Below are 25,975 nucleotides of genomic sequence, written 5' to 3'. Positions count from 1 at the left end.
CAATTGTTGATACTGTTAATCCTCTACAGTTAATCCTCCACCTACTATATATATTCTGCACTATGTCCCTCATTCAGTCTTGCTTGACAACGGTATAAGGATCTATACCGAAACGTCGCTTTTTACAGTATTAAAGAAGCTGTTATCCATAAAATTGTGTCTATCTTGTCATCCGTCAACTTCTAAGTAATGCCTATCAAACAATGTGGAGGGCATATCAAAATGAGGCGTATCAGTGACGATGTCTAACACAATCCCTATTTTGACATGTACCATATGTTCCCGTGTCTTTTCAGGTAAACAATTGATTTTAGTTTTTCAGATTCAGATGGCTGCCAATGATAGAGAAGGATGCGCTCACCTTTTTGCAAACACCTGGCTGGTATCATCACCATTTGATTCATAAACACATGGTCATGATGTAGTCAAAACCGAGAAACCGACTCTGGTTTAGCAAAGATTTCCTATGAATATGAAAAGGGTTTAGTCGGGGGGTATTATGTACCCATATGCATTGCTCTCTCTGTTGTTTCGCATTTCCGTACGTATATAATATATCATTGCACATAATATTTATTTCAAAAATATTTGAATATGTCAGTCATCGAAAACACATTCGAACAATTCATATTCGTTATATATTCACTTCAATTTCAATATGCACTGATATAAACAGTAAGAGAATAAAGGTTGTTCATCCTTTATTTAAGTATTTATTAAAATAAACAATTCTGTTCCTTGGCTTGTTCTCATCTGTTATTTTAATGCATGAGGAACATCACTTTTGTCGGAAGTTTGCTAGTTTCAAAATGATACTGTTCTCTTCTGTGGTACAGTATGATGATTCTGATTCATAAGTAAATCAGTTTTGCCTTAAATGTATCAGTTTCTCCAGACACAACACAATGATACTGAGTCCAGTCCCCGCACATACGACGATGAAACCACCTCCAATCTGGTTTACTGTGGTTGACTTCAAGATTCGTTTTTGTAGACAATGTGTCAGGTTTCTTTTGACAGTCCATTTGGCCCAAATTGCGTCTAGTATGCCACTCGCAGTGAGCTGCGACATTCTGCCATTGAGACAAGAAAAAGCTTGAGTTCTGCTACTTGCACACAGACTTGCAATCACTACTCCATTCACATATTCCTTAACATTAACAAACCGCCAATTTTATGTTGTGTACAAAGCTAACCATAGAATTTACACACTGAATACACAATAATAATATTTTAACAGTTGTCTGTTTTTGTGACATTTATTAAATGCCGTCAAGGATCTAATTCGGGAAACTTCAATTACCAGGTAATATTTGCAATATTTCATTTGAGTTTAAATTACTGACACTTGAGAAATATACGTTGCCTGAAGATTTTATCACAATTTACACCTTCTCGAAGTCCCCTTTCAGGGGGGACCTTTGAGGCAATCCAAATGCCAGTTGTACCCATAGTACGGTTTCCCCTAGCAGCTCCAAGTCGCAGTCTTCAGCCATTAGGCGGTTTGTAATTGTCCTATACTCCAGAAAGGCATACTTCTCTCTTCTCACTCTTTTGAAATGATCCTCAAGTTTTGTTTCAAGAAAGACTGGGTCGTTGGCAGATATCTTGGACCAAATCCTTCCACTGACACTTGAGGGAAGACTTGACTGACAGTGAGAAACTTCATTGATTAATAACTTCATACATTGTACACAATGATTTCAACAAGGCTATTTCTTGGGCTATGTCAATGATTTCAAGGGCCATTCTTAAAAATCAACTACATAACAGTGTCTCTCATCACGGGCAGATGCTCAGTTACTATTCACACTATTGATGTCATAGAAGAAGCGAATCACGACATGCTGGTACCGCCCTTTCCTTAATGTGGAATAGATTAATTCCATAATGATCAAGGCACAGTCGTTGTGACCATTGTAAGAGTTTCGTTTTTGAATATATCAACTTATATGTACAACATAATGTATTCCTAACTGAGGTTAGTTTTGATACATCTTTATATGATAAACATGTATTTTAGCAAAATATAATCTTGTGTCTCGTAAACTGTTCCATGCACTGAGTCCAACTGATTTTGATCATGTAGTTAGCTCATCCATACCTTTAGTAATTGACGGCTCATTCCACTAGCTCTCATGCCAACAGAGTAGTCACTGTCCAGAAGCCCCTCCAGGTCAGAGAAAGGTTTGACATCAGTCTGTGCAGACAGGGCGGCGACCAGGTTGGCACTGTAGACTGTCGTCATCACCATCAGCAACATCCACCATGACGTCACCAACACCTTCCCGGGTAGAGTTCTTGGATATTTACTAAAACCTAAAAGTAAGCAGGTATCTCCGAGAAATATTCTCACTGTAACACTTTCGATTGACCCAAGGTTTCCATCCTCATGTTTTAAAGTCTGCTTAGCCCTAATCATCTGTTGGGTCCTAACCATTACTGAAATGATGGCACAACAAATTGTAGTCATGACTTGTACTATACCCATCATGATTGAACCACCACCTCTGTAGAATGTACAGACACAATTTTAACCTTGAAACATTAATGTTAAAATAATGTGTTTATGATTTATGGCATAGGATACACATACGTTTTGACGTACACTTTGTTAATCTGCATAGACATCAAAATTTAAAAATATAAAAAAACCTTTTGGTCTGCACATCTGCTTTGTGATATTTGTCATCCATTCATTTCCTATATATGACAAATGTACATAAACACAAAATTGGTTGATTTGCATAAAAATATAATAAGAAACCCTAAATCGTGATGCACTTCATTTTGTACATACCCTGCTTGAACAGAGATCCGGTGACCTCCCAGCAAGCACTAAGCAGATTCTGTTTCACTTTCTTCACATAAGTAACGCCCACATCGCCAGAGCCTGCAGCTGTTTCGTTCCAGCCGAAATCCACACTTTCGAACACAGCCAACAACAGTGCACATAATCCCGCCATCAGGAACAGAATGAGGTACACCATAGGCCTGAATGGTAGCGCCAGAAGGAACAGAGAAGTAGTACGTTGTTTATCATGCCTCTTGTACACCACGTCAATGTAATCTGTCCGGATCGGCGGGTAAATGTATTCCATGAAATCAGATCGGCCTTCATTTATTACTAGGTCACAAGCGGAAAGGTCAACTTCCTGCAATATAATATAATTATTCTGGGTTACAATAAACTAGTCTTATTTTGGCTAGTATATGTTTATCACATATGTTTAAGTATCAGTATAATCATTAAATAGATAAAGTCCACTGACTGAAAAGACACGTCATCAGTCTCAATGGTAGGTATGCTAACAAGTCACCGACGCACATAATCCATTTTTGTCGCAACTTGCGATAAACAACTAGGGAGATCAGACCAATTCTAAAATGCGCTCCAACGAAGTTCCATAATGGAAACCCAATGGTTCAATTGGTTTATATTTATGTAGGAAAGGTTTAGTAACATTGACAAGACGTCAATGTACGCGGTCCGGATAGGCGTGCACATGGATTCCATGAAATCAATTCGTTTATTGTTAGCCACAAACGGCAGGGCCTACTTCCTAAAATGTAATATAATTATTCTGGGTTACAATAAACTTGTTTTATTTTGGCATAAAAAGTATATTTGAATCGTATTTATTAAGTTTTAGGGTGAGTGATCAAATACATGAAAAGCAAAAGGTCTTAAGTCAATCTACCGTTCTGTTCAGCTGCCTCACAATTCCATCATAGGTTCCGTTGACAGGAAGTCCCCAAGACTGATCCTGTGGTTCAGTCATACTGTAACTGAAAGGAAAAAACCATACAGTACATGGTTACTGGCAAACTACAATCCCCCATTCAATAAAGAGACATAAAGATAATTACAATAAAACTATTGATAGTGGTCAGGGGAAGCATAAAATAACTTAAAGTGTCTTACCTAAAATTAAGGACAGCGGAGATGGTGTCCAAAATATCTATTGCATATCCTTCATACTGCGTTGTTCCATTGTTGGTGGATTTCGCAGTGTACAAAGATGTCTGAAACATAGGGACAAACGTCTACCGTCCATATGAGAATAAGGATGAGGGTTGTATTATGAACGCTGATGTGAGGCCCCGACTTTTTAATATTCTGGGATGGGGAGTTTAGGGAGACTGGATACTGTTCCTGCCACAGTTGCAAAACCAGACATATATTTTAATGGGCGATCTTTTTCAACTTATATTCCCTTTACTGACCCACTAGGTGCGCTTATCCCGTCGGTCCAACCTTAAACTCACGGGGCATGTGGAAAGTGTTACCATCACAGCCTATTGTCCGTTACATAGGCTTTGTCTCTATCGGTAACGTTCACGCTGGTGTATGGACAGTATATCTTTTCGTCTAAACAATGATCTATCTATTGTCATGTCCTGAAATATATATTCCTTGATTCCATGAAACACCAGGAACGACCACGACTGCTTATATTGTAATAGTAAACCACCTGATCGTTCATGGTCGCTCTGTTGACGTTTTGCAGTCGGAACTTAAAGTGTTGCCCTTGAGACAGGTGAGATTTATTTCCAGAAATTGTAAAAGAAACAAGCACTGACAAATTATGTCCTTAACTTCATATCATAATACAATCATTTTATTATGTTAAAAAAAGGAAATCACTGAAATCCATTTTAATATTTGTGAGGGTTATTTGGTGCACGGTGTAGAAAAAGGTTTTCTCGGTGAATGGTGGCTGTTTGTTGCCAAGTACAACCATGATTACATTTCAATAATGATGCGTAAAAGATAGACGTTATAACGCTCATTCTTAATTTCATTAGACCTTGCTTGATATGCTTCCTTGTTTTAAACTGACTTTAAAATTCCAACAAACACATTGGTAATGTTAAATATTATCATCTTTATATCAATAAATATCTGCATTGCACAATGTTATACTTTTATTTGATATCTTTGTATACTTGTGCATGTGCATGTGTCTTGACAAAAATATTGGATAAAACTATTTTTAAATTATATTGAATTAATGCTACAGGTGTCCTAAAACACTGTCGAATGACAATCAGGATATATAGCTTTAGCAGGATAGTGCAGGGGCCGTTAGGGGAAAACACGTCAACTTATGCTACCAAAAGAAGAACATACGACAATCATTTACATATATTTATGTATCATACACGTCTTGTGGGGTAGTCAGAGTGATTTGCAGTTTGTTGGTACAAATCGTCATCCTCAACATCTTGAGGGATGGACGAATATCTGTAATTTATTACTGTTTTAAGAGCATGAGTATCAGAATTTTGAAAGAAATAGATTACTAAATTAACACCTGTGATGAATAGAAGCATTAAATGATGGGACACATTTTATAGGGGGCAGAAAAATGATTAAATCTTTTATTTCAAACTACGTTGATTCGTTGATAAATGCATGGTAGATTTTCATTTGGCATATTTCCAAAGAGTATTGTCAGAATAAAAACATGGAATTCAGATGTTACAGGAAATATTGATATGAAAGTAATATTTAAAATCAGTTGTTTTTATTCTGTTATTCCTTTGTAATTTAAGTAGTAAATGCATGATTGTATGATAATTATAGACCATCGGAAAAGGCTTGTCAGTGGCGTGTGCTGCAACGGAGGCTTATCGCCAAGTTTGTTACATTCCATACAAGTCCATGGTAGTATGAAAACTATTTGTTCAGATTTGAATGCTGCAACAGTAAAAGACTTTTCGTTGGAAGTAACACAAAGGCTTATATATAAAAATGAGTTTGCAATATTTTGTTGATGTGATATGTTCCCTCAGACTGACAGAATGCCTCGCTGTTTTATGACATAGAACATGACATGGCAACATACCGTTTTAACATGGTATTTTCCCCGCTATCATCGATGGTGTCAATTGTTGTTTTATTTGAAGACAAAACAAATATGCTCAACTAATAATCAATAAGAAATATGTGATAGTTAAAGGGGCACTGATCTAACGCAATTCCCCGGACTGGTTGTTGCCTTTGTTATTGTTTTTTCCCCCGTGAGTACCCGGATGATACGCAACGCAACTGTGTGTGACCAGAGACTGGGCTACCGTCAGCAAGGACAGTTAAATAAACTTGGAGGCTGGAGGCAATATTTGTTTTACGCATTTTTGCATAAACACTGATTGGTTAACTGTGATCTATAAAGATTTCGACAAAGGGCGCATGTTAATTAATTTCTAAGCCTAAACAAACAGACAAAAAGAACGGCGCGGCTCATCGGATGTCGTCATTGGAAATACCCCAGATGGTTATAGTTTAATACTAAAAAAAAGTATCCATGCAGTGAAAGCATTTTCGGATTTCGGATTGCGTCGATAATACGATTACTACTCCCTTGTTGTCATCCACGTTTTCTCGTATAACCCTACACTTGTGTATTTGTCGTCATTCACTTAAAGCTCAGTTAATGAATTTATTACAGGTACAATTAGTGGTAGCACCACTTAGATTACCTGACAAAGGTTCCCATTTGGCATTTATTGTGTCTGGGGTAATTATTCAATCTAAATCCAGGTTTGAAGTGAGGTGAAATGTGTGTTATGTAATATGCACGTGGCAGCCCAGCAAGAGATGAATGATCAGTTGATTTACATTTTTTTGTAAATCAACGGATCGTTCCTAGTCATCAAAGGATTAACAGAAAATGCGTTGATTGATTAATCACCGATATCTTGCACAGTGGATATGTCAAAAGTGAGTGTTTACGTGTCTAGGTTTACTAAAACAAAGGGAATACACTCATATCATGGCGTGAAGTGCCCATGTAAAAACAACATTCTTTGTTCAAAGGGTTAACTGATAATACGTTGATTGATTGATCATTGTTATCTATCACTCAATGGATTTTTTAGGAACCGTGGACGTTATGAATGTTAGTTGTCACGTGGGCTTTCTCAGCCGACCCTTGAGACTTGACACCTATGTGAAACACCTGAAACAATCCAAGTGATCAGTTGAGAAACGAACACGGGTTATAATATCCCGAAACGATATATATCTTTTAAAATATTTGATTGTTACAGCGACAGGTGACATCGAATAAGTTTCTTTGTACATCTGCAGACGAGTGGGATATTGTTCCTTTGTGTGGATATTCACGGATACATTCCTCGAACAAGGAAGCTGCCTTAAATTTATACACATAAATTTGGTAGGCTGTAATTATGGTTCCTTTGTGTGGATATTCACGGATACATTCCTCGAACAAGGAAGCTGCCTAAAATTTATACACATAAATTTGGTAGGCTGTAATTATGGTATTTGTTTTCCTTCATTTGAACCGATAATTCGTTCTTGTTTCTCTACGTCTTGGTTGGGAAATTCTTCAATGCGCGATAAACGATGTTTTCACAGGTCTTTTCCATTGTAAGCGTGTATATATTACCGTCAATTTGTAAAATGTTATTCTCTCAGGCAATTTATAAAATGTGTAAATATTTCAGTTATTTTGACTAAAAAATCTGTCCAGATTGATTAAGACTATCAAAAGGGCCTACAAACATCACAACAGATTATTATGTAGGATTAGAAGCCAAACAACATAGAAATGTGCTTTACAACATTTTCAGTTTCTTGGTGATGACATTAAACATCAAAATGTTTGGAATTCGTTATCATAATAATAGGGATGGAAAAGTTTTTCAGTCGATTTGTTAAATAACTGAATATTTAGACGTTTAATAAAATTTGTTACACATTTTGACAGTAAAATTATATACACACTATAAAAAAGCAATGCTCAGGTGAAATATTTACTTTATGTTGCAAGTCTAAATAGTGTAAACGAAAATCGCAAAATTACCAAGCAAGTGACTTATCAAAACTTCGTCACCATTATCGATGCTACCCACAAAGATACCTACATTTCCTTATTATCTCGAAAACTGTATTTCATTTTGTTGATCAATGTGACCATACGCCCTCATTACTACCGGTATCCATAAAAGTGACTAATGCGCTTACGAATGGCGCAGCAGAGGTCGCGAACTAGTCTAGATTTCTGCTATACATCCGGGTACTCACTGGGAAAAAACAATAACAAAGGCAACAACCAGTCCCGGGGAATTGCGTTAGATCAGTGCCCCTTTAAACATATCAGTCATAAACGAACGTGTCTGAATGAAGGTGCAACGTTTTAGCTTGGCTCCGTCTCTACTTGCCATTTGTTGTCGCAGCGCGCATTGATTCGGGAACCATTCCGGAAGCGACAGGCGAACAATCACTAATATCATTTCAAATAGAGACATCGGATCCCCACATGTTTCCAATGAAATTACAATGTTCTTTCAATATTGAAACAAGCATATCACAAGCTTTCGAATCGACTTTTCAGTACTGTCTCAAATAGAACCGGGATGTCTTGAAGCAAGGTACTTCCCCCACTGACTGAAGGAAAACAATCTATTCAAAGAAAATATCCATTCATAACATTTCAATTATATATGACGCCATTTAGTATATATAATTTCAAAAGGAGAGTTATTGTCCTTTGGAACAAAACAATTGCCCATAAAAAATATGAGACTAAACCATATTTTTTTTAAACATCTTGCAGCAATGTATTTCTTGTGACAATGTATTTCTTTCTTCAGACAATTTCTGTCTTTTATCAACAATCTGAAGCATTTTTATCTTCAAGCATTTTCCAGAACAATATTCTTTTTCGATTTCATAATTATATGTGCAGAAATAACAAGAACAGCAGAAAATTACGTTTTCCAAATGACAGCTATATTTAGAGTCGGATAGGAATTTTTCAACATCTTATAGTTTTGTATCTTTGTTTGTTTGTTTTTAACGCCGGACTTTAACGCAATATTCCACCCAAATGACGGAGGTCTGTAAATAGTCGAATCTGACCAGACAATCTAGTGACATCATCAGCATCGATCCATGCATTTGGAATATGATGACATACGCCAACCAAGTCAGCGAGCCTGACCACCTGATCCCGTTAATCGCCTCTTACAACAAGCATAGTCACCTTTCACGGCATGTATCGGTTGCCGAAGACCTATTCTAATCCTGATAGCCACGGGTGGCATCATTTAGAGTATATCAAGAATGCAGTTGACAAGCATAAACAGTGTTAAGACAAAACGTGGCGGCCATAGATCATACGTACGTCAAACATAAATGTAATTGTTGTTAATTTGTTGTTTAACGCTACAATATTCCAGCTATATGACGGCGGTCGGTACATAATCGAGTCTAGACCACACACTCCAGCGACTGACATCATGGGCATCGATCCACGCAATTGGGATCCCGTTAGTGACCTTTTACGGTGAATAAATATATATATTATATTATATATTCTGTATACTACATACTTGCTACATATCAATGTCATACCTATAGATGGGCACCGATGGACGATAACAGGTTAGCTCACAATTCCTGGCTTCAAACTTATCTGAGACAACGTCCAGGTGAATCATTTATATTTTCATTGTTACCTCGAGAGTAGTCACCACCAAACGTCTGTTGTTATAACCATAGGCAGCATTAGGAAAATAGCACAGGTTGATGTTTCTTTGGGTACAAGCGGCTACTGGTACCCACTCATTTCGGGTAAGGTGTCGTTTTAAGGTAAAAACGCTCTGCAGCCAACACTGAAAAGATATGAAGCACAAGTTGAAAGAAAGATTAGAAAATACGTTGCAGTCAAAATGGTATGGAATAACATTATAATCCCCTATCTGGTATGACACAACACTAAAGTGCACACTGTAGACACTAGACACACCAAACCCAGAGAACTGCAGTGTGAGAGGATGTAAGATGTTGTGAAACGAGAGATATTCTAAAGTCAACTATCATCTCATGCAGGTACACTTTAAAGACTGTTAAGAGTCACACTAAGTTTGGCTAGTATCAAGGTGTAAAACGCAAGTTCATCAGATGTATGTCTGTCCTAGCCAAACAATTACATAGACAGATATCTAGACTAATGAATGATAACATACTGCACAGTTATGCACCACCATCAAACGCAAATGTTTCACTTAATTGAGCATACATACCTTATAATGATGAAGCACTGCTACAACATTTTCCAAGTAAATGAACTCCGGCAGATCAACGGTGTTCTCTTCTTCATAAAGAAGTAGCCACTTTGAATGATGTCGAAAATCAGTCATTCCCCTTGTCTTTATATCAAAAGAGTCGACCTAAATCACAATTATTTCTATAATGTCCAATAAACGATAATATTACAGATCAATGCCCACATTTTGCATTCAATGAGCATCTTCAAATTCGGGAGTGAGTCATTTGGTTTGTTTCATGGTCGCTTTCAACATTATTTCATTGAGGCGTGAGGTGTCACCTTACTGTGGAAGGAAGGGCCACAGTGGCGTAAGTGACATCCTCGATTATGTCGTGTATCTTATCTCCATTCCATCAAGATTTATACCCTATTTCCAGTCCATTTCAAATGATACAACACCAAAATTAGACATCCAATGAAATTAGAAAGTGAGTAAGTTAATATTTAAAGTCAGATCGGCATTGCTTCAGCCATATCTGACTTGAACAAGTTATGCATTTATATTACATATAACAAAAATACTGCTGTCAAAGGGCAACAACGAGGGATATATTACAGATTAAAGCTTTGAAACTGGTCTTTTAACACTTAACTGATAATATTATGACAGATGACACATAATATTGTTTTTATTTGACGTTTACACGATATACGGCTTTTCCATTGAACGAGAGGTCGGTCACATGACCGCGAAATTGATGTTCATAAGTGTATGAACGACACAATTTGACGTTCATACGTTTTTCACGAGACCGTGTTCTTGAAATGACGTAAACACTGACGGACTACTTCCACATTCCTAGGGAAACCCCTGGGAATTCCCTAGCACGAAAACATACATAAACATATTTCTGATCATTTAGAACCTTTAATCTTGGTCTCAGCATTTCAGTATACATTGGGAAACGTAAGAGAGCTTGACTGCATGATTGTTCACGAATGTCCTCGCTACGGCCCATCCTTATGAACAAACGAAGAAATGCACATCTAAACTATCGTCAGTATCGACTCGATCTGTGTCTAGGCTGACAGTAACCGGCTCCAGCAATCTACGAATTTACCTTGATGTCTGTTTGACGCACCTTTAATTACCTTTTAATGATCGGCCAGTTGATGATGACTAACATTTGTAACCGCCACAGGTTCATTAACAACTTCGGAAATCTCTCCCGTCACGATTATCGTGTCGGTCATTTTGACGTCTTGTACTTGATGTAAATGTATTACGACGCGCTGTCAGTGTGGCTGACTTAATAAGGTAGTTCATTACAGACCTTTCTCATCTAATGGGGATATTATATGAACACAAGTGTTGCGTAAGATGTTTCTGAAGAGCAAGTTCTGCATCCATACGCTCATGTCACCTCTCTTTTTGGGGAACTATTTTATTCCGCGATATAGCTGGTTGTTGTTTGGCTGTCAGCGTAAACATGAAGTCACACGTACTAAATAAAATTGTGTTTAGATCTTGGCCTACATCCTTTGAGGAAAGAAATTGTGATAAAAAATTATAAGAATTGACTTTCACTCCGACGTTTATACAGTTTGGCTCTCACTCTATAAAGGTTCATAATCCAATGAACTCACACAAAGTGAAGGTCAATTCTTAAATAAGCACAGGCTACAGATCACAAACAGCTAAAGTTAGGCGACCATACCAGGGGCCATGGGGATTTAGCTACCTGCATGGTTCCCGTGTGTGATCTACAAGATCCCTTTAGTCATTGGCAATTGTTGACAAGATTAGCCATAAATTAAAATGTTCAAATATTCTGCTGTTGTGGCGAATTGGTCCGTGAAATCTATATTACAACAGAACAGAGCTATGATACTTTGGATATATGACGATGTACAAGTGTTAGCATTTTGCTGAACATGTGTTGGCAGGCCAAGAGCCACAATGGGGCCATTATAACCTTCAACAGCAACTTTTCAGCAATAATACAGGATCATATAACTTCATTCTACACACGACATGCTGGTGAGGATACTACATAATGATATTAATGTTGAAACAAACCATTTTAATCAACTCGGTCATATGGTTATGACTCAGAGATGCAACCACGTGTATTTCTGGGAAGAGAGCCTCGTGGATTTCCTGTGAGGTATCATATGCATCCATGACGCTGAGGTCATACACAAGAAACTGGATACTGTTGGTCAGTGACTGGACATGGTCAGGTACTAAACAGTCGTTCTCTGAAACAAATAATCAAAGCATTTGTCCTTCATGTCAAAAGAGTAACGCGTTTATTGGGATTGCATATATTAGTGAATGAAAACAAAGGCACGCATAAGACACCAACCAAATTCATCAAATTTTATGAGTGAGTTTAGTTTTACAACAATATTCCAACTATAAGGTTATACTTGTGTAATTGTATAAAACAGAAACACAAAAGCTAACAGAATCACTGGTCAGTATAAAATGTTTTACCATTCATTGAAGCTTCATCTTAACCAGGATTAAGACGGACTATGAATGGTCTGTAGACCCGAACTAGACCCCCTTTCCAGGGGATACCCCCTGAGAGTCCTTTAGGGTCCGCTACAATACCATCGCACTTGTATTCACTCCTACTGGCTCAAACACTATGTGCTTTGAATGAAGTTTATCTAAACAATTTACGTACACCGTTTATGGACTACGTGCATTTTGAACTTTTTTCTTCATTATACAACAATAATCAGAAAACTCGAATTGAGCTTTATGCATTGTACAAAGCTGGTGAACCGTGCACGAGTCAAACCAGTGAAAGTTTGAAACTCTAGGCTTCCCCGATGCCTCTTGTTTATAAAAGTGACAGAGTAGATGTTGTTTATCAGAACGACGTGACACGTAGCTGCATATGTTGTGTTTTTAGTTATGTCACAAGACCATAAAATGTCTGGGCAGCCTCCCGCGAAAATCGCTAAAACCCAGGGTGCAGCTGAGCTCCTTCTGACACTGACAAGATAACCAAGATAACCCCAACCCATTTCCGTCTCGTCCCGCGAGATCCCGTCACATACGGCGAGATGCCATCACTTCCCGTGAGAACTTTCGTTTCAAAAACATTGTATCTTACGAGAACGAGTGTAGTATTCTGTACATTTGTCTTGTTGGTGTGAAGCTATTGTTATATATGTGACTTTAAGTATTAACTCACTCACTCACAATTGTTTTATAATCAAATATATGACGTCATTTCTGGAGATTCGAACGTGCGTTTACAACCTGATGACGTCGTATATAGGACAACGTCAGAGGGGAGTGTCTATTGAGTTGTTCATCATAGATTTAGCTGGACGATCGCATCTCAAAGAGGTTTGTTTAATCTTCCTGCTGTGTTTTATCGTACGATAAACAAGTCCCACGCTTATTTTCTGAAATAGCTGGACTATTGCTGCATGCAGCATTAAACAAAGCAACAATTAAAATATGCTTCCAGTCGAGCTGATTATGCCATAATCTTTTCAGGTTATGAAATATCAACACTGTAAACGAAAAGCTTGAAGATCGCCAAATCATTAGCACTTTTCATATTTAATAGAGAAACTGTTCTGGAAAGAGTATTACCCTCAGTTTCCAAACAATGTGTATACATATCTTTAACACAAATGAATCCCGGACTGTAAGATTATATTAGAAACGTATCAGGTTCACATCAGATGAATAAACGAACTGAAAAGCATTTTGGTAAAAATGCAGACCATTACCATTGCTCCCATGTAGTAAAATAGCAACTCTTCTCCACTGAAGTCTTTGCAATAAATGATGAAAGGGTTCACCGTACTTTGAAGCCATGTTTGCCGTGAAACCTAAATGATAACAAGATAGGTCAGCCGTTCACATCCAGGATACAGGAATATAAGGATTCCGGGTCACAACAGGTCAACAGACATCTATATTATTTGATCGAGGCAAAAACATGCATTAAATTGACTTTGTTAAATGCTTGTCATCGTACCCCTGCGGCTTGTGGCTTTGCTTATTATAACAATCACAGGAATTTCAGGGAATAAATTTCTGGAATATTGGCTATTTATACAAATGTATATTTTGATTGAGCTTTTAAACACAATCTCCGGGTTAATGTTTGATTGATTGCTTGTCGTTTCCCAGCGCACTAAGTAATATTCAAGCTATATGACGACAGTCTGTAAATAATAGAGTGAGACAATCCAGTGATTGACATAATGAGCATCGATCCACACGATTAGGAGATAAACATACTGTGTATTCAATGTAGAGCTAGGTTACCTGTAGACCATGACTTTGTATAACGCGAACTCTTTGGTGTTAGCAAATATACTGAGTGAAGCGGCATGGGTTGAGTTCAGTGTTTTGAGTGGGTTATCGATCTGAATGACGGAATCACCGAACAAAATATGGCGCTGTATATACTCAAGCAGTTTGTGAACACCCTAATACTTCACTCGAACATATGACACGCATTCAAAGCATATAAGCACGGCAACTTGGGAAGCTAACATGAGGTGGGCATCCCTAAAGAAAACAAGGCTTTCGCAAGGCTTTCCCTTTACATCGCGCGTCACCATTATGACGTCATATCGCTCATTGTGACGCAAAAGATATGACGTCAAACTCGTATATAGAAAAGCGCCAAAATTACAAGCTCTCTAGTGTCTCCAAGACTTAAATACATTCCCTTTGTTGATTTCTATCGTGTTTTCTGCATGAAATGTATTGCCTGCCATACATCCTTTGAATACTGTAGTCACCGCATCTGTGCATTTTGTATCCTGTAATTGTAGATATAATTATTTAAATATGTCTACCGACAATGACTGAAAAAAGTACTAATCTATGAATATTAGCATCCGCGGTGATGCGGTCGTCAAACCAGCTGATTCAATCATAGAGGGTTTATTGTGATTTAATAGCCTATAATTGCCCAATCAGAATCGAGTAAATTCCAAATTCATGGTAGAAATGGGATCAATGACATGCATCAACCAAGTCAGCGAGCCTGACCACCCGATTTTGTTAGTCGCCTCTTACGACAAGCATAGTCGCCTTTTAGGGCAAGCATGTGTTGCTGAAGACCTATTCTACCCCGGATCCTTACGAGTTAATGAGTGATAAAAGGTTCAAGAAACGAGGCTACTGAGACAGCTATCCTGTGCCACAAAACATATCGACCTGGGTTATTGCATCTTTCAAACGTGACAATGCAATATGCTCATCCGTAGCAATGTGGTCATGCCTTCTCCCAAGGTATCACTGGGATGTTTACATTCATCTTACATATACTCCCTAAATTCCGGGGCTATCTGATAATCAATTGTTGCAATGCAGGACATGCAGATCTGTCATCCCAGTGGCGTGTTCCACAAACACACCCTAAATGACGGGGATTTGTGACATAACTACAATACCGTCACTTTGACGCGAAACAACATGATCCCCAGAATAGTATTCTCCATGATTAGGCTGGAAAGGAAAGCTGATTTTCCAAGGCATGGGCGCTTAATTGTCACTTTTGTGTCCTGCTTCAAATGAGCAGACTGCTTTCAAAAACTAAAGAATCCCATTTCCCTCTTTCCATTTGCCTTAGAAACATTTAGTATATTTATGCAACCCTTTCAGGCCATTGGATTAATTCTCCGACATATGTAAATGTGCATGATATATAGATTAACCACATTGTTCGTTTTATAAAGTAACTACAGTCCCATGTCAGAATCCCAGATAAATATAAAATCAAACTCAGCTTATAGTATGAGGCGATGAATAAGCTCACGTGGTCAAGATCAGTGAATTGGTTGATCGTGTGTTTCCGTACCCTGATGTTGTGCTTGTAAAATCAATAGTAAACATCAATCATATAAAATATTGATGATGTGGTAAGGGAAATGAAAAATAGTTAGACACAAAGCAGACACTTACCATCGCTGATTCCACCTCCAATAAACACCAAAAAATCAAATGTAAAAAGAAACTGTCTCATGGCGAAGAACACCTTGTCAGCTACTAATCCTCTGCAGAATGGAAGTTTCAATGCGCAGTAGGTGTATACCGGCTAATAGTATTCAATTAGATGCAGCATACATGTAGGTACATATTTGACATCCTATCATAAAAGAAATAAAGTTATTTAATTGGCAGCATGTCATTGATTACGCATCATATGACAATTCAATCGATGGAGGCAAGACAGGAGTGTCATTAAATATCTAACACTAATAGGGGCATTTGTGGTAGCCATGGATTTGAAATATCAGATCGATCACAAAAGACAAAATCATCCATGCCTTCCTTGTATGCATACAACTTTATGTTATTCTTGGTTTCTATGAAAACAACAATCCTAGCTAGTTAACCACATCAATTCACAAGTTTCTGTTGATAAATCATTACAGGTTGATAAGATTGATTCTTCTAATAATTATCCAGATTCTATTATTTACAGACCGCCTCATACTCCTGGGATATTGTTGAGTTCGGCGATAAGCAACAAAGAAACAAACCACAAACACATGCAAAGAAGAGTCAAACCCTCTCGATAATCAGCTGAATCGCGAGTCCATTGTACGATTGCAACTACTAGCTATAGTATGAGAGCTGGTAAAAAGTTCTAAGCCTAACAAACAAAACGAACAATTGTGAAAGTGTTTTAATTTTATTTTTCAGCATAATCTCTCAATACACTTCTCATATCGATAGTGAAGCGTTCAATTCGGGTCAGGAAGAGGTTTTCTGAAGCAACCCTAAAAAACCCATTCACGGCAGCATCGAGGTCATTGTTGTCGTCATCGCGCTTTCAATGAAGTTGTTCTTTCAGTTCCGAAAACAGGTGGAAATCACTTGGTGTCAGGTCTGGCGAGTATGGAGGGTGTGGGAGCTCTTCGAACCCACAGCAGCCTTGTGTGGTGTGGGAAGAGGCATCGTCATGAAGTAGTAGAACTCCAGCAGTCAGCATTCCTTGCCGCTTTTCTTGGATAGAATATCTCAGGCAATGTCACAAAGTAGCATAGTAGGCACCGGTAATCGTCTTTTGCCTTTCTGAGTTATCAACAAGGATCACACCCTTTACATCCCAGAATACAGTGGCTATAGCTTTCTTCACTGATCTTGAAGACCTGAATTTCTTTGGTGCCGGAGAAGTGGAATGGTGCCATTCCATGGATTGATGTTTTGACTCAGGATCATAGTCATATACCCATGTTTCATCACCCGTTATTAATCTCTTTTTGAATTTGTCGAAATCCTCCTCAATTAGCTCAAATGTTTCACTGGCAATGTAATTTCTTGTTTCCTTAAAATCAAAATTTAGAAACCTTGGCACCCAACAAGCAGATATCTTATTCATTTGTAAATGTTCAAGAAAAATAGTTTCAATGGAGCAATGGCTTAGACCTGTGTCTTCCTCAAGTTCAGGAATGGTAATACGTTTTTCTATCTCCTTGATTGAATCTTCATGGATGGAAGTTGAGGGACGACCAAACCTAGGGGCATCATCAAGGCTTGTTCTACAAGCCTGAAACATAGCTGTTCAACGTTTAACAGTGGAATAGCTAGGGCACTTATCCCCATACACTTGTGACATGCAGTCTTGAATTTCCTGGAGAGTACTTTTGTACGAAGTAAAAAAAATGGTGACCCCTCAGTACTAGTTCTTTTCCATTCCTCTGTCCATTTGAACCCCAATCACGTTCAACTGGCTGTCACTAATATATGAATGGCCTCAACAGACCAAATACACGTGCAATGAACTACTCAAACAACAATGTATTACGTTGACTATTTCACTTTTTGTTATGGCCGTTGGTTGAAAGTTAGCCAGGCTTTGAACCTTTTCACCAGCCCTCATATAACAAGTCTGTGCTTTCTTTGTAATAACGACACACAAGGACATAGGGAAGTACAAGCTCTCAAGTCTACATATTTACAATTTAAATGGAAGTATTAAACATTACAGCTCTTTTTCACCTGAATCCTTAAAAATCTATGAGTTGTGTAAAACATTTATAAAAAATATTACCCTTTAAGAGAATTGCCAACAAAACATGAATGAAGTGCTCTAAGGCCAAACGCTGACAAGACAGAGGAGAGGAATTCTTAACGATCACCTCAGAAATTAAGAGGTAAAAAAGCGGAAATCAGGACAAAACACAGAGTTCAAGGTCACAGTTATTCAAAAGAATACAGCGAAATATCAGAAAGCCAAAGTGGAAACATCCCTGAAAAGCATGAAACAACTTAACATAGCCATTCCCAGATTGCACCAATTCAAGAGAAACAATATTTATTGTGGACTTTCTTCATTGAAACTGTCGGCAAAAGTCCATCAAAAGACAGAACACAATATCTTAATATTGCTTTACCAAATGCACCAAGTTGATGCAGCAGATGTTGTGGAGAAATGTGTATCAGTCAAGAGGAATTTACTTACTGTGGACATGATGTGTGATAAACTCTGTTCGTTAACAAGAGCACAAGGTCCATCTGTTCTGAGAACCACGGGCCAACCTTCCAGTCTCATGACCGAAGAAATATATTCCCAGACTGTTCAGGAAATGAAGTCTGTGGTACCATTTCACAGCTGTGTGCGAAATATATGTGCCCGTGAAGATTCCGGGGTAGAATAGGTCTTCAGAAACCCATACTTGCCGTAAAAGGTGACTATGCTTGTCGTAAAAGCGACTAACGGGATCGGGTGGTCAGGCTCGCTGACTTGGTTGATACATGTCATCGATCCGAATTGCGTAGATTGATGCTCATGATGTCAATCATTGGATTGTCTGGTCCAGACTCGTTTATTTTATAGACCGCAGTCATATAGCTGGAATATTGCTGAGTTCGGCGTTAAACAACAAACAAACAAACAAAATATGATTCGTATCATTTCTAGTCACCTTCAACTGCTAAAGCCACTGGAGGCTCTTCTGTCGTGGTGAGGCAGGGTATTAGACATAGCCTTGTTCCTCCTAATACGCCAATTCAAGCTGTTGCTGTTCGGTGAACTTTAAAATTTTTTTTCGCATTATTCTCTATATGTACGTCCATCTTTTACTCTTCAAATAATTCATCTTCAAGCCCTATATGACCAGCTATCATCAAGGGAGATCTAAATGGGCATAATCCACTTTGGGGTAGTTCTGCTACAAACAGTAAAGGGAAAATATTAGAAGACTTTATTTCCCACAATGACTAATGTATTGTTAATCCTCACTCTAAAACTTATTTACATCCCGGCACAGGCACATATTCATCTCTTGATTTATCACTTACCAACTCTGAACTTCTAAATGAATTTGAATGGTCAGTCCACAACGACATCTGTGGAAGTGACCATTTCCCGACTATTCTTCAAACCATAACTCCATCTGATGTTCCCCCATCATCAAGATGGAACTTCAGTAAAGCTGACTGGTCTTTGTTCAAATTACTATGTGAAAACAAGTTACATCCTGATCGTTTTACTGCTGCTCACGATTCAATACAAATGTTTTCTGATGAACTAAATAAAATAGCTGATGAATGTATTCCTAAGTCCTCTGCCTATCAACACATCCGTAAACCATGGTTTAATGATACTTGCAAACAAGCTAGGAAGGCACGGAAGAAAACTGAAAATTATTTCCGTAACCTACTCATGGTACATAATTTAGATAAATTGAAGTTTGTAAATGCTAAAGCGCCGTGTGCGTTTAAGCAAAATATTCGCATGTCTTGGCAAGCTTTAAGTTACGTTTCAAAAATAAATTCAGGTAACATGATTAAAAAAGTCAAAGGTAAGGTATCTAAATCTGGTATCCACCATCTTCAAAATGGGAATGAATGATTTACTGATAACACAGATATTGTTAATAAACTGGATGGAACTTTGGCTAAACACTCTTCCTCATCCAAGTATGTACCTCAATTCCAAAAATAGCAGGAAAAGAAAGCTATTAATTGTACTTTAGATAATGGGGAAGATTACAATTAAATATTTTCTATTCATGAACGACAAGACAAGATCACGATACTGCTACTGGAGCTGATAACATACATTAACAACTCATTAAGCACTTACCAGAACCATGTTTACAATCACTGTTAAATATGTTTGATGAAATTTGGACGTCAGGACGATTTCCACCGTCTTGGCGTGATGCCATTTTTGTTCCAATACCTAAACCAGGAAGCGATCACATAGATCCATCAAAATATCGACCATTCTCACTGACAAGCTGTGTTTGCAAAACCATGAAACGCATGATAAATATCCGACTTGTTTGGTACTGAGAAACCAATAATCTCATTACAAATGTACGATGTGGTTTCCATATGAACAGAAGTACTATCGATCATTTAATACGTTTAGAATCATTTGCATGCCATAATGAACAAACAGTGGCTATCTTTTTCGGTCTTGAAAAAGCATATGACACTACATGGAAACATGGTATTTTAAAAGATTTACATAACTTTCTATTGCTAGGTCGTTTGCCTCAGTTTAAATCCAACTTTTTAACAGACAGACAATTACAAGTCCGCGTGCTTTCTACCCAGTCTGATCATTATAATCAGGATCAGGGTGTCCCACAAGGCAGTATCTTGCCTGCCACATTATTTAGGATTAACATTAATAGCTCATCGAAAGTTTTAAATGATTTTTAATTGGTGGGTCACGTTTTGTGGATGATATTATTATTTCCTGTGGAAATGTACATGCATACAATCGAAAGGCAACTGCAGCTATGTTTAAATTAAATTCAGAAATGGTCTTTGGAAAATGGACTTACATTCTCAAAATCTAAAACAAACTGATTCATTGTTGTAGAAAATAAAAATCGCACAAAGATCCGGAACTACTTTTAGATAACAATCCTATTAAAGTTGTAAACGAAGCCAATTCCTAGGTATAATTTTCGATCACCATTTGACTTTTCTGCCTCACATTCAATATTTGAAGAATAAATGTCTGACGGTCCTGGGCCTTACTGAAAATTGTCTCAAACTCTAAGTGGGAGGAGATCAGAAAACCCTCCTTCAACTATACAGAGCACTTATCCGCTCCACACTAGGTTATGGCTCCATCATTTATGATGGAGCTTTTAAAAGCAATATAAGAATTCTATATTCACCATCTCTATTCACCATCAAGGCCTGAGGCTTTGCCTTGGAACCTTCCGAACTTCGCCGATACAAAGTCTGTATGTGCAGGCTAATGAGCCGTCCCGTAAACAACGTCACATCAAATTATCTTTGCAATATATGTCTAAATTACGTCCTTTGAAAATTGAATCCAGCTTATGATTGTGTTTTTAATCCTCTAAACGTGAGTGAGTGAGTTAGGTATAAATCCGCTTTAGAAGTAGCGTTATGTAAGTCCCACATAATTCGAAGTATTCTTATGCATGCCAGGCATTTAAACGTAGTATTGTCGTCATTTTAAATAAGGCTTAACTGGTAAACTAACGCCAGTGACTGAAGGGATGATATACATGTAAATCCTGCCGGGGTCCTTGCAGGAAGCAAAGGCACTGTAAGTCCACATGGTCCCTTTAGTCACTGACATCTCTAGCCCATTTATATAATGTGTTGTTCACCAAAACCTACGGCTTTTATATATTCTCAACTAGTTATAAATCGAGTATGTGATACTGGGGCACTGATCCGGCAATCTCAAAGAAATGCATAAGCGCCGTTGTTGCACACAGAGGATGCCCTGAACACGGTGGTAGCGTCCCATAATGGAATCTGTCGTTGAACTGAATGGTTTTCGAAAATCGCACGCACAGAACCGCCTCTTTTTTAGTGGACCTCACATCTGATCGGCACACTGACTTGGCATACTTTGCAGATACAGATCCCGCAGTAACAGTGCTCATTCTTAACAGTCCAAAGAAGCAAACTCGCAAAACCACAAGAAAACACACGCCATCTGGCTTGGTTGAGGAAACTTTACAGTAGCATGTTTGGAGAGAAAGGCAATTTGAAGTTAGGGACTGATTCTTTGGACCTCTTGGTGCCCTTCAACATCGACGTTACGAGAAATTTGGCCATCAAGGGGTTAGTGAACCCCATCATCAAATACTAGGGAATCGAACTATAAGCATGGGTGCATACAAACTATGCAGCATAGCGACATCTCATCTGAGACGTCTCTTTTTGTCTCTCATATGTTCAATGATATGCATACATACAAAATACATAAAAAATTGAAAATATTCAAAAAAATATTCCTGACTCTAAATTATTGCACGGAACATGTTTATATTATTCGACAACAATCATAAGACTGGTTTACCAACCCTAGAGCGCTGGGAGGCGAAGGGCTGGGTAGCAGTCTAGCTCTACCCATTAAGCCCCATACAGCATTTCGCAGCGGTGAATAGTTGATTCATTTCCGTGTAGTAAGAGCTGCCTGTCGAGAAAGCCGGGTGTTCCGGAAACATTGACCCAGTGTACATTTAGCGAGATATTAGCACTTTTGGACAGCGTGAATAATTTACGTGTCAAGCTACAGGAGTAAACATATTACCACGAGGTAACACTCATAGATAAGTGTGGTTCATGGTTAAAAATAACAGAATGTTAACAATATCTGCTTGTCTCCACAGATCTACTTCACGATAAAATAATATTAAAACAATGTTGCCATACAATACTTTAAAATGTATGTTAAGATGTATTATAAACAAATATTAATAACTCTACCACTTTTGACATATCACTGTCAACAGTATGATGTGATTGTGTGTGATGTTGGTTGGTTACAGTCACACTGGAGTTACGTCCCTTGGAAAACTGCCATGCTGTCAGATTGTGAACTGCGAATACGGAGCCGTGTGCGATTGCGTGAGTTTGATCGATGTGCTTGAACTGTCTCCATGTGTAATGCTGCACCCTTCGGTGACCCATGATGTTTTACGTACATATACATACATGCGTACATGTAATGCATTCATGACTTGAAAGATAAAATCTGACCACGTGTAAGCCTGAAACAGTGATGATGTCTGACAGAATAAACATGGCTTTTGAACTTTCGTTTTTTCGTTCATCGTCCGACAACAACTTCATTGTGTCAAATTAATACCCAGTGTTCCTTGAAATTAGACCCGTGAAGATCCGGGGTAGAATAGGTCTTCAGCAACCCATGCTTGTCATAAAAGGTGACTATGCTTGTCGTAAAAGGCGACTAACGGGATCGGGTGGTCAGGCTCGCTGACTTGATTGATGCATGCCATCGATCCCAATTGCGTGGATCGATGCACATGATGTCAATCACTGGGTTGTGTGGTCCAGACTCGATTATTTTACAGACCGCCGTCATATAGCTGGAATATTGCTGAGTGCGGCGTTAAACAACCAACCAACCAACCAACCAATCCTTGAAAGCAATAACACGTGTTTCAGGAGTTCATTGTTGTGAACATATTACTAGTTTTGTTTTCATGATATGTTTGTTTTTTACTTTTATGTTACAAATATATCTAGAATATAAAGTGCACTCCTGATTCTGAAGGTACCACATGCAAATTACTGTTTGTTTTATCTTCTGGGTTAGGGGGCACGGGTGGCCCAGTCGTCTAAGGCGCCGCGATTCGCTGTGCAGAGTTGCGTCCCTTAGGCACGCCAGAAACATATGATTGTAGGTTCGAATCCCGGTTCGCCCCGATTATGTTTCAAGGTTTGTCAGCACCATACCCGTGCTCGTGGGTTTCACCGAATTGGTAAACGTCTGAGACCTGCATCACTTCGGGCTTTCCTCCCACATTAAGCTGACACGCCGCGATATAACTGTAATACTGTTAAAAGCGGCGTTAAACCCAACTCACTCACTCACTCACTATCGTCTGGGTTACACATGTGCGAACCGCCTCAGTGGTCTAGTGGTAGAGCGTCCGCCCGGAGAGCGGAAGGTCCGGGGTTCGATCCCCGGCCCCGTCATACCAAAAGACATTAAAAGATGGTACTTGTTGTTACCCTGTCTGGCGCTTGGCATTAAGGGGCTAAAACAAGGACTGGTCGGCTCGGAGTCAGTATACTGTGTCTGAGTGAGGTATTCATGTTAAACTGCGGAATGGTATCTCAGTGAGCTAGCACTTTAAATCGGCATCAGTCCGGACTAGTACAAGCAGCCACACGCGTGCATGCACTCCTCTGCAGAAACCCAATACATGTGCAATAATCTTGGACGCGACGTTAAACCCAATTTCATCTCACCACACCTCACCCGGATCACAGTTATCTTGTCACTGTTTGATATTGATTCATACACGCATACTGATGGTGTATTTACAAAACCTTGTGAATTGATTTATCTGGCAAGCTATGGTTGTTGTTTTTACAAAAACCTAAAATACTTTGAGGTTGTGAGCACACGAAGAAAAGCAGGGTTCATGGATGACCTCCTGCGATCGATCTGCTGTTGTGAATCTGATGTCGTCATTATGCAGACACGCTGTGATGTAACTGGAATACTGTTGAAAACGGCGTTAAACCCAACTCACTCACTCCCTCCCTCCCTGGGATGATTATATTCATCTTACATACACTCCCTAAATTCCGGGGTTTGTGAAAGAGCATTCTTTCTCCATCTGGTTATCTGATGGTTGCTATGCAAGACATGCAAATCTATCATCACAGTGAATATTTGCGATCGATCTGATGTTGGCTAGCAGATATACACTTATTACCGTTATATATTTATTGTCACTCCTCCTCGTGCCATACAATGGAGGAATAGTATAATTCGTATTCAATGACACGCTGATAATTGCACAACTTAACGTCCTATCTTTTCTGATGGGATATTAAATATTTGCTTATGTTGACTCTAATTTAGATACCATTAGCCCGTACACACCTACTGCGCACTGAAACCTCGATTCTGCAGAGGAGTAGCAGCTGACATGGTGCTCTTCGCCATAAGACCAAGCCAGATTCTTTTGTCATTTGTTTTTGGGGTGTTTATTGGAGGTGCAATCGGCGATGGTAAGTTTCTGCTTTGTTCTCCATTAAATCGGTAAATGTTTTTCCCTTATCTATGGAATACTGTAAGGGACATTCTCGCGATCTTGCATTCTCGCGATCTCGACCTTTGGAAACGAGGTAAATATGCCCCAAAACACGAGAATGCGAGATCGCGAGAACGCGAGATTTGGCCAAAATCTCGCGTTCTCGCGATCTCGTATTCTCGTGTTTTTGGTACATAGCACTTTTTGTCAAAAGTCGACAACGCGAGAATGCGACATTTGGACATGATGCAAAAAAGCTCGCAATCTCGCAATCTCGACTTGTCAAATTAGGCCACAAAAACACGAAATCGCGAGAACGCGAGAATGCGACATTTCATTTTCTCGCGATCTCGCGTTCTCGTGTTCTCGCGGTTTAGACGCTGTCCGTGCGCATGCGTAATATCATAAGGTCAAGGCGCAGGCGCACGTTAGTAGTCCTTTGGTCATGCTTCTTTCATGCTCTTCATTCTCCAAGTAGCATTTAGCAAAATTATGACGAGAATGTAGTTATCCAGTATGTTTAAAACAGACAATACGATTTATCCTTTAATCATGAAAAATTTAAAGCTTTCTAATGCTCTGATAAGGCTGCATTAATAAACTAAATGTTTTTAATGTAAAAGTGAGGAGGAAGTAGGTCAGAATTGGAAAGCAAAATTATCTTTTTCACACTAAAGCATACCAACAAGTACAGAGCACACACGTAGCGTGGCTTATCAACACAATGTCAGTCGAGGATACTCAACGGTCTGCGCATATGATGCGGGGCGGCGCATCACGGCGTGTCAGCATAGTATGGGGGCAAAGCCCGATGAAATGCAGGTCTTAGACGTTTACCACTTCGGTGAAACCAACGAGCACGGACCTAGAAACATAATCGGGGGGAACCTGGATTCGAACCCACAATCATAGGTTTCTGGCGTGCC

The 25,975-nt window shown here is 38.7% G+C and overlaps 1 protein-coding gene across 1 annotated transcript; it reads right to left on the bottom strand.

Annotated features, from left to right (window-relative positions):
- Positions 1-862: 862 nt before the first annotated feature.
- On the bottom strand, positions 863-12,210 carry LOC139457842 (glutamate receptor ionotropic, kainate 2-like). Its single transcript, XM_071239190.1, has 9 exons — positions 12,106-12,210; positions 10,060-10,206; positions 9,493-9,648; positions 3,926-4,026; positions 3,702-3,789; positions 2,801-3,155; positions 2,105-2,319; positions 1,390-1,649; positions 863-1,073 (listed from the first exon to the last, which is right to left on the bottom strand). The coding sequence occupies exons 1-9, from the start codon at positions 12,208-12,210 to the stop codon at positions 863-865; spliced, it is 1,638 nt and encodes a 545-aa protein (XP_071095291.1).
- Between the last annotated feature and the right edge of the window lie 13,765 nt (positions 12,211-25,975).

Source organism: Haliotis cracherodii, unplaced genomic scaffold, assembly GCF_022045235.1.
Source record: "Haliotis cracherodii isolate W230 unplaced genomic scaffold, xgHalCrac1.p SCAF_12, whole genome shotgun sequence".
NCBI lineage: Eukaryota > Metazoa > Mollusca > Gastropoda > Lepetellida > Haliotidae > Haliotis > Haliotis cracherodii.
Note: the sequence above shows the minus strand (reverse complement) of the source record. Positions and strands in the feature narration are given on the sequence as shown.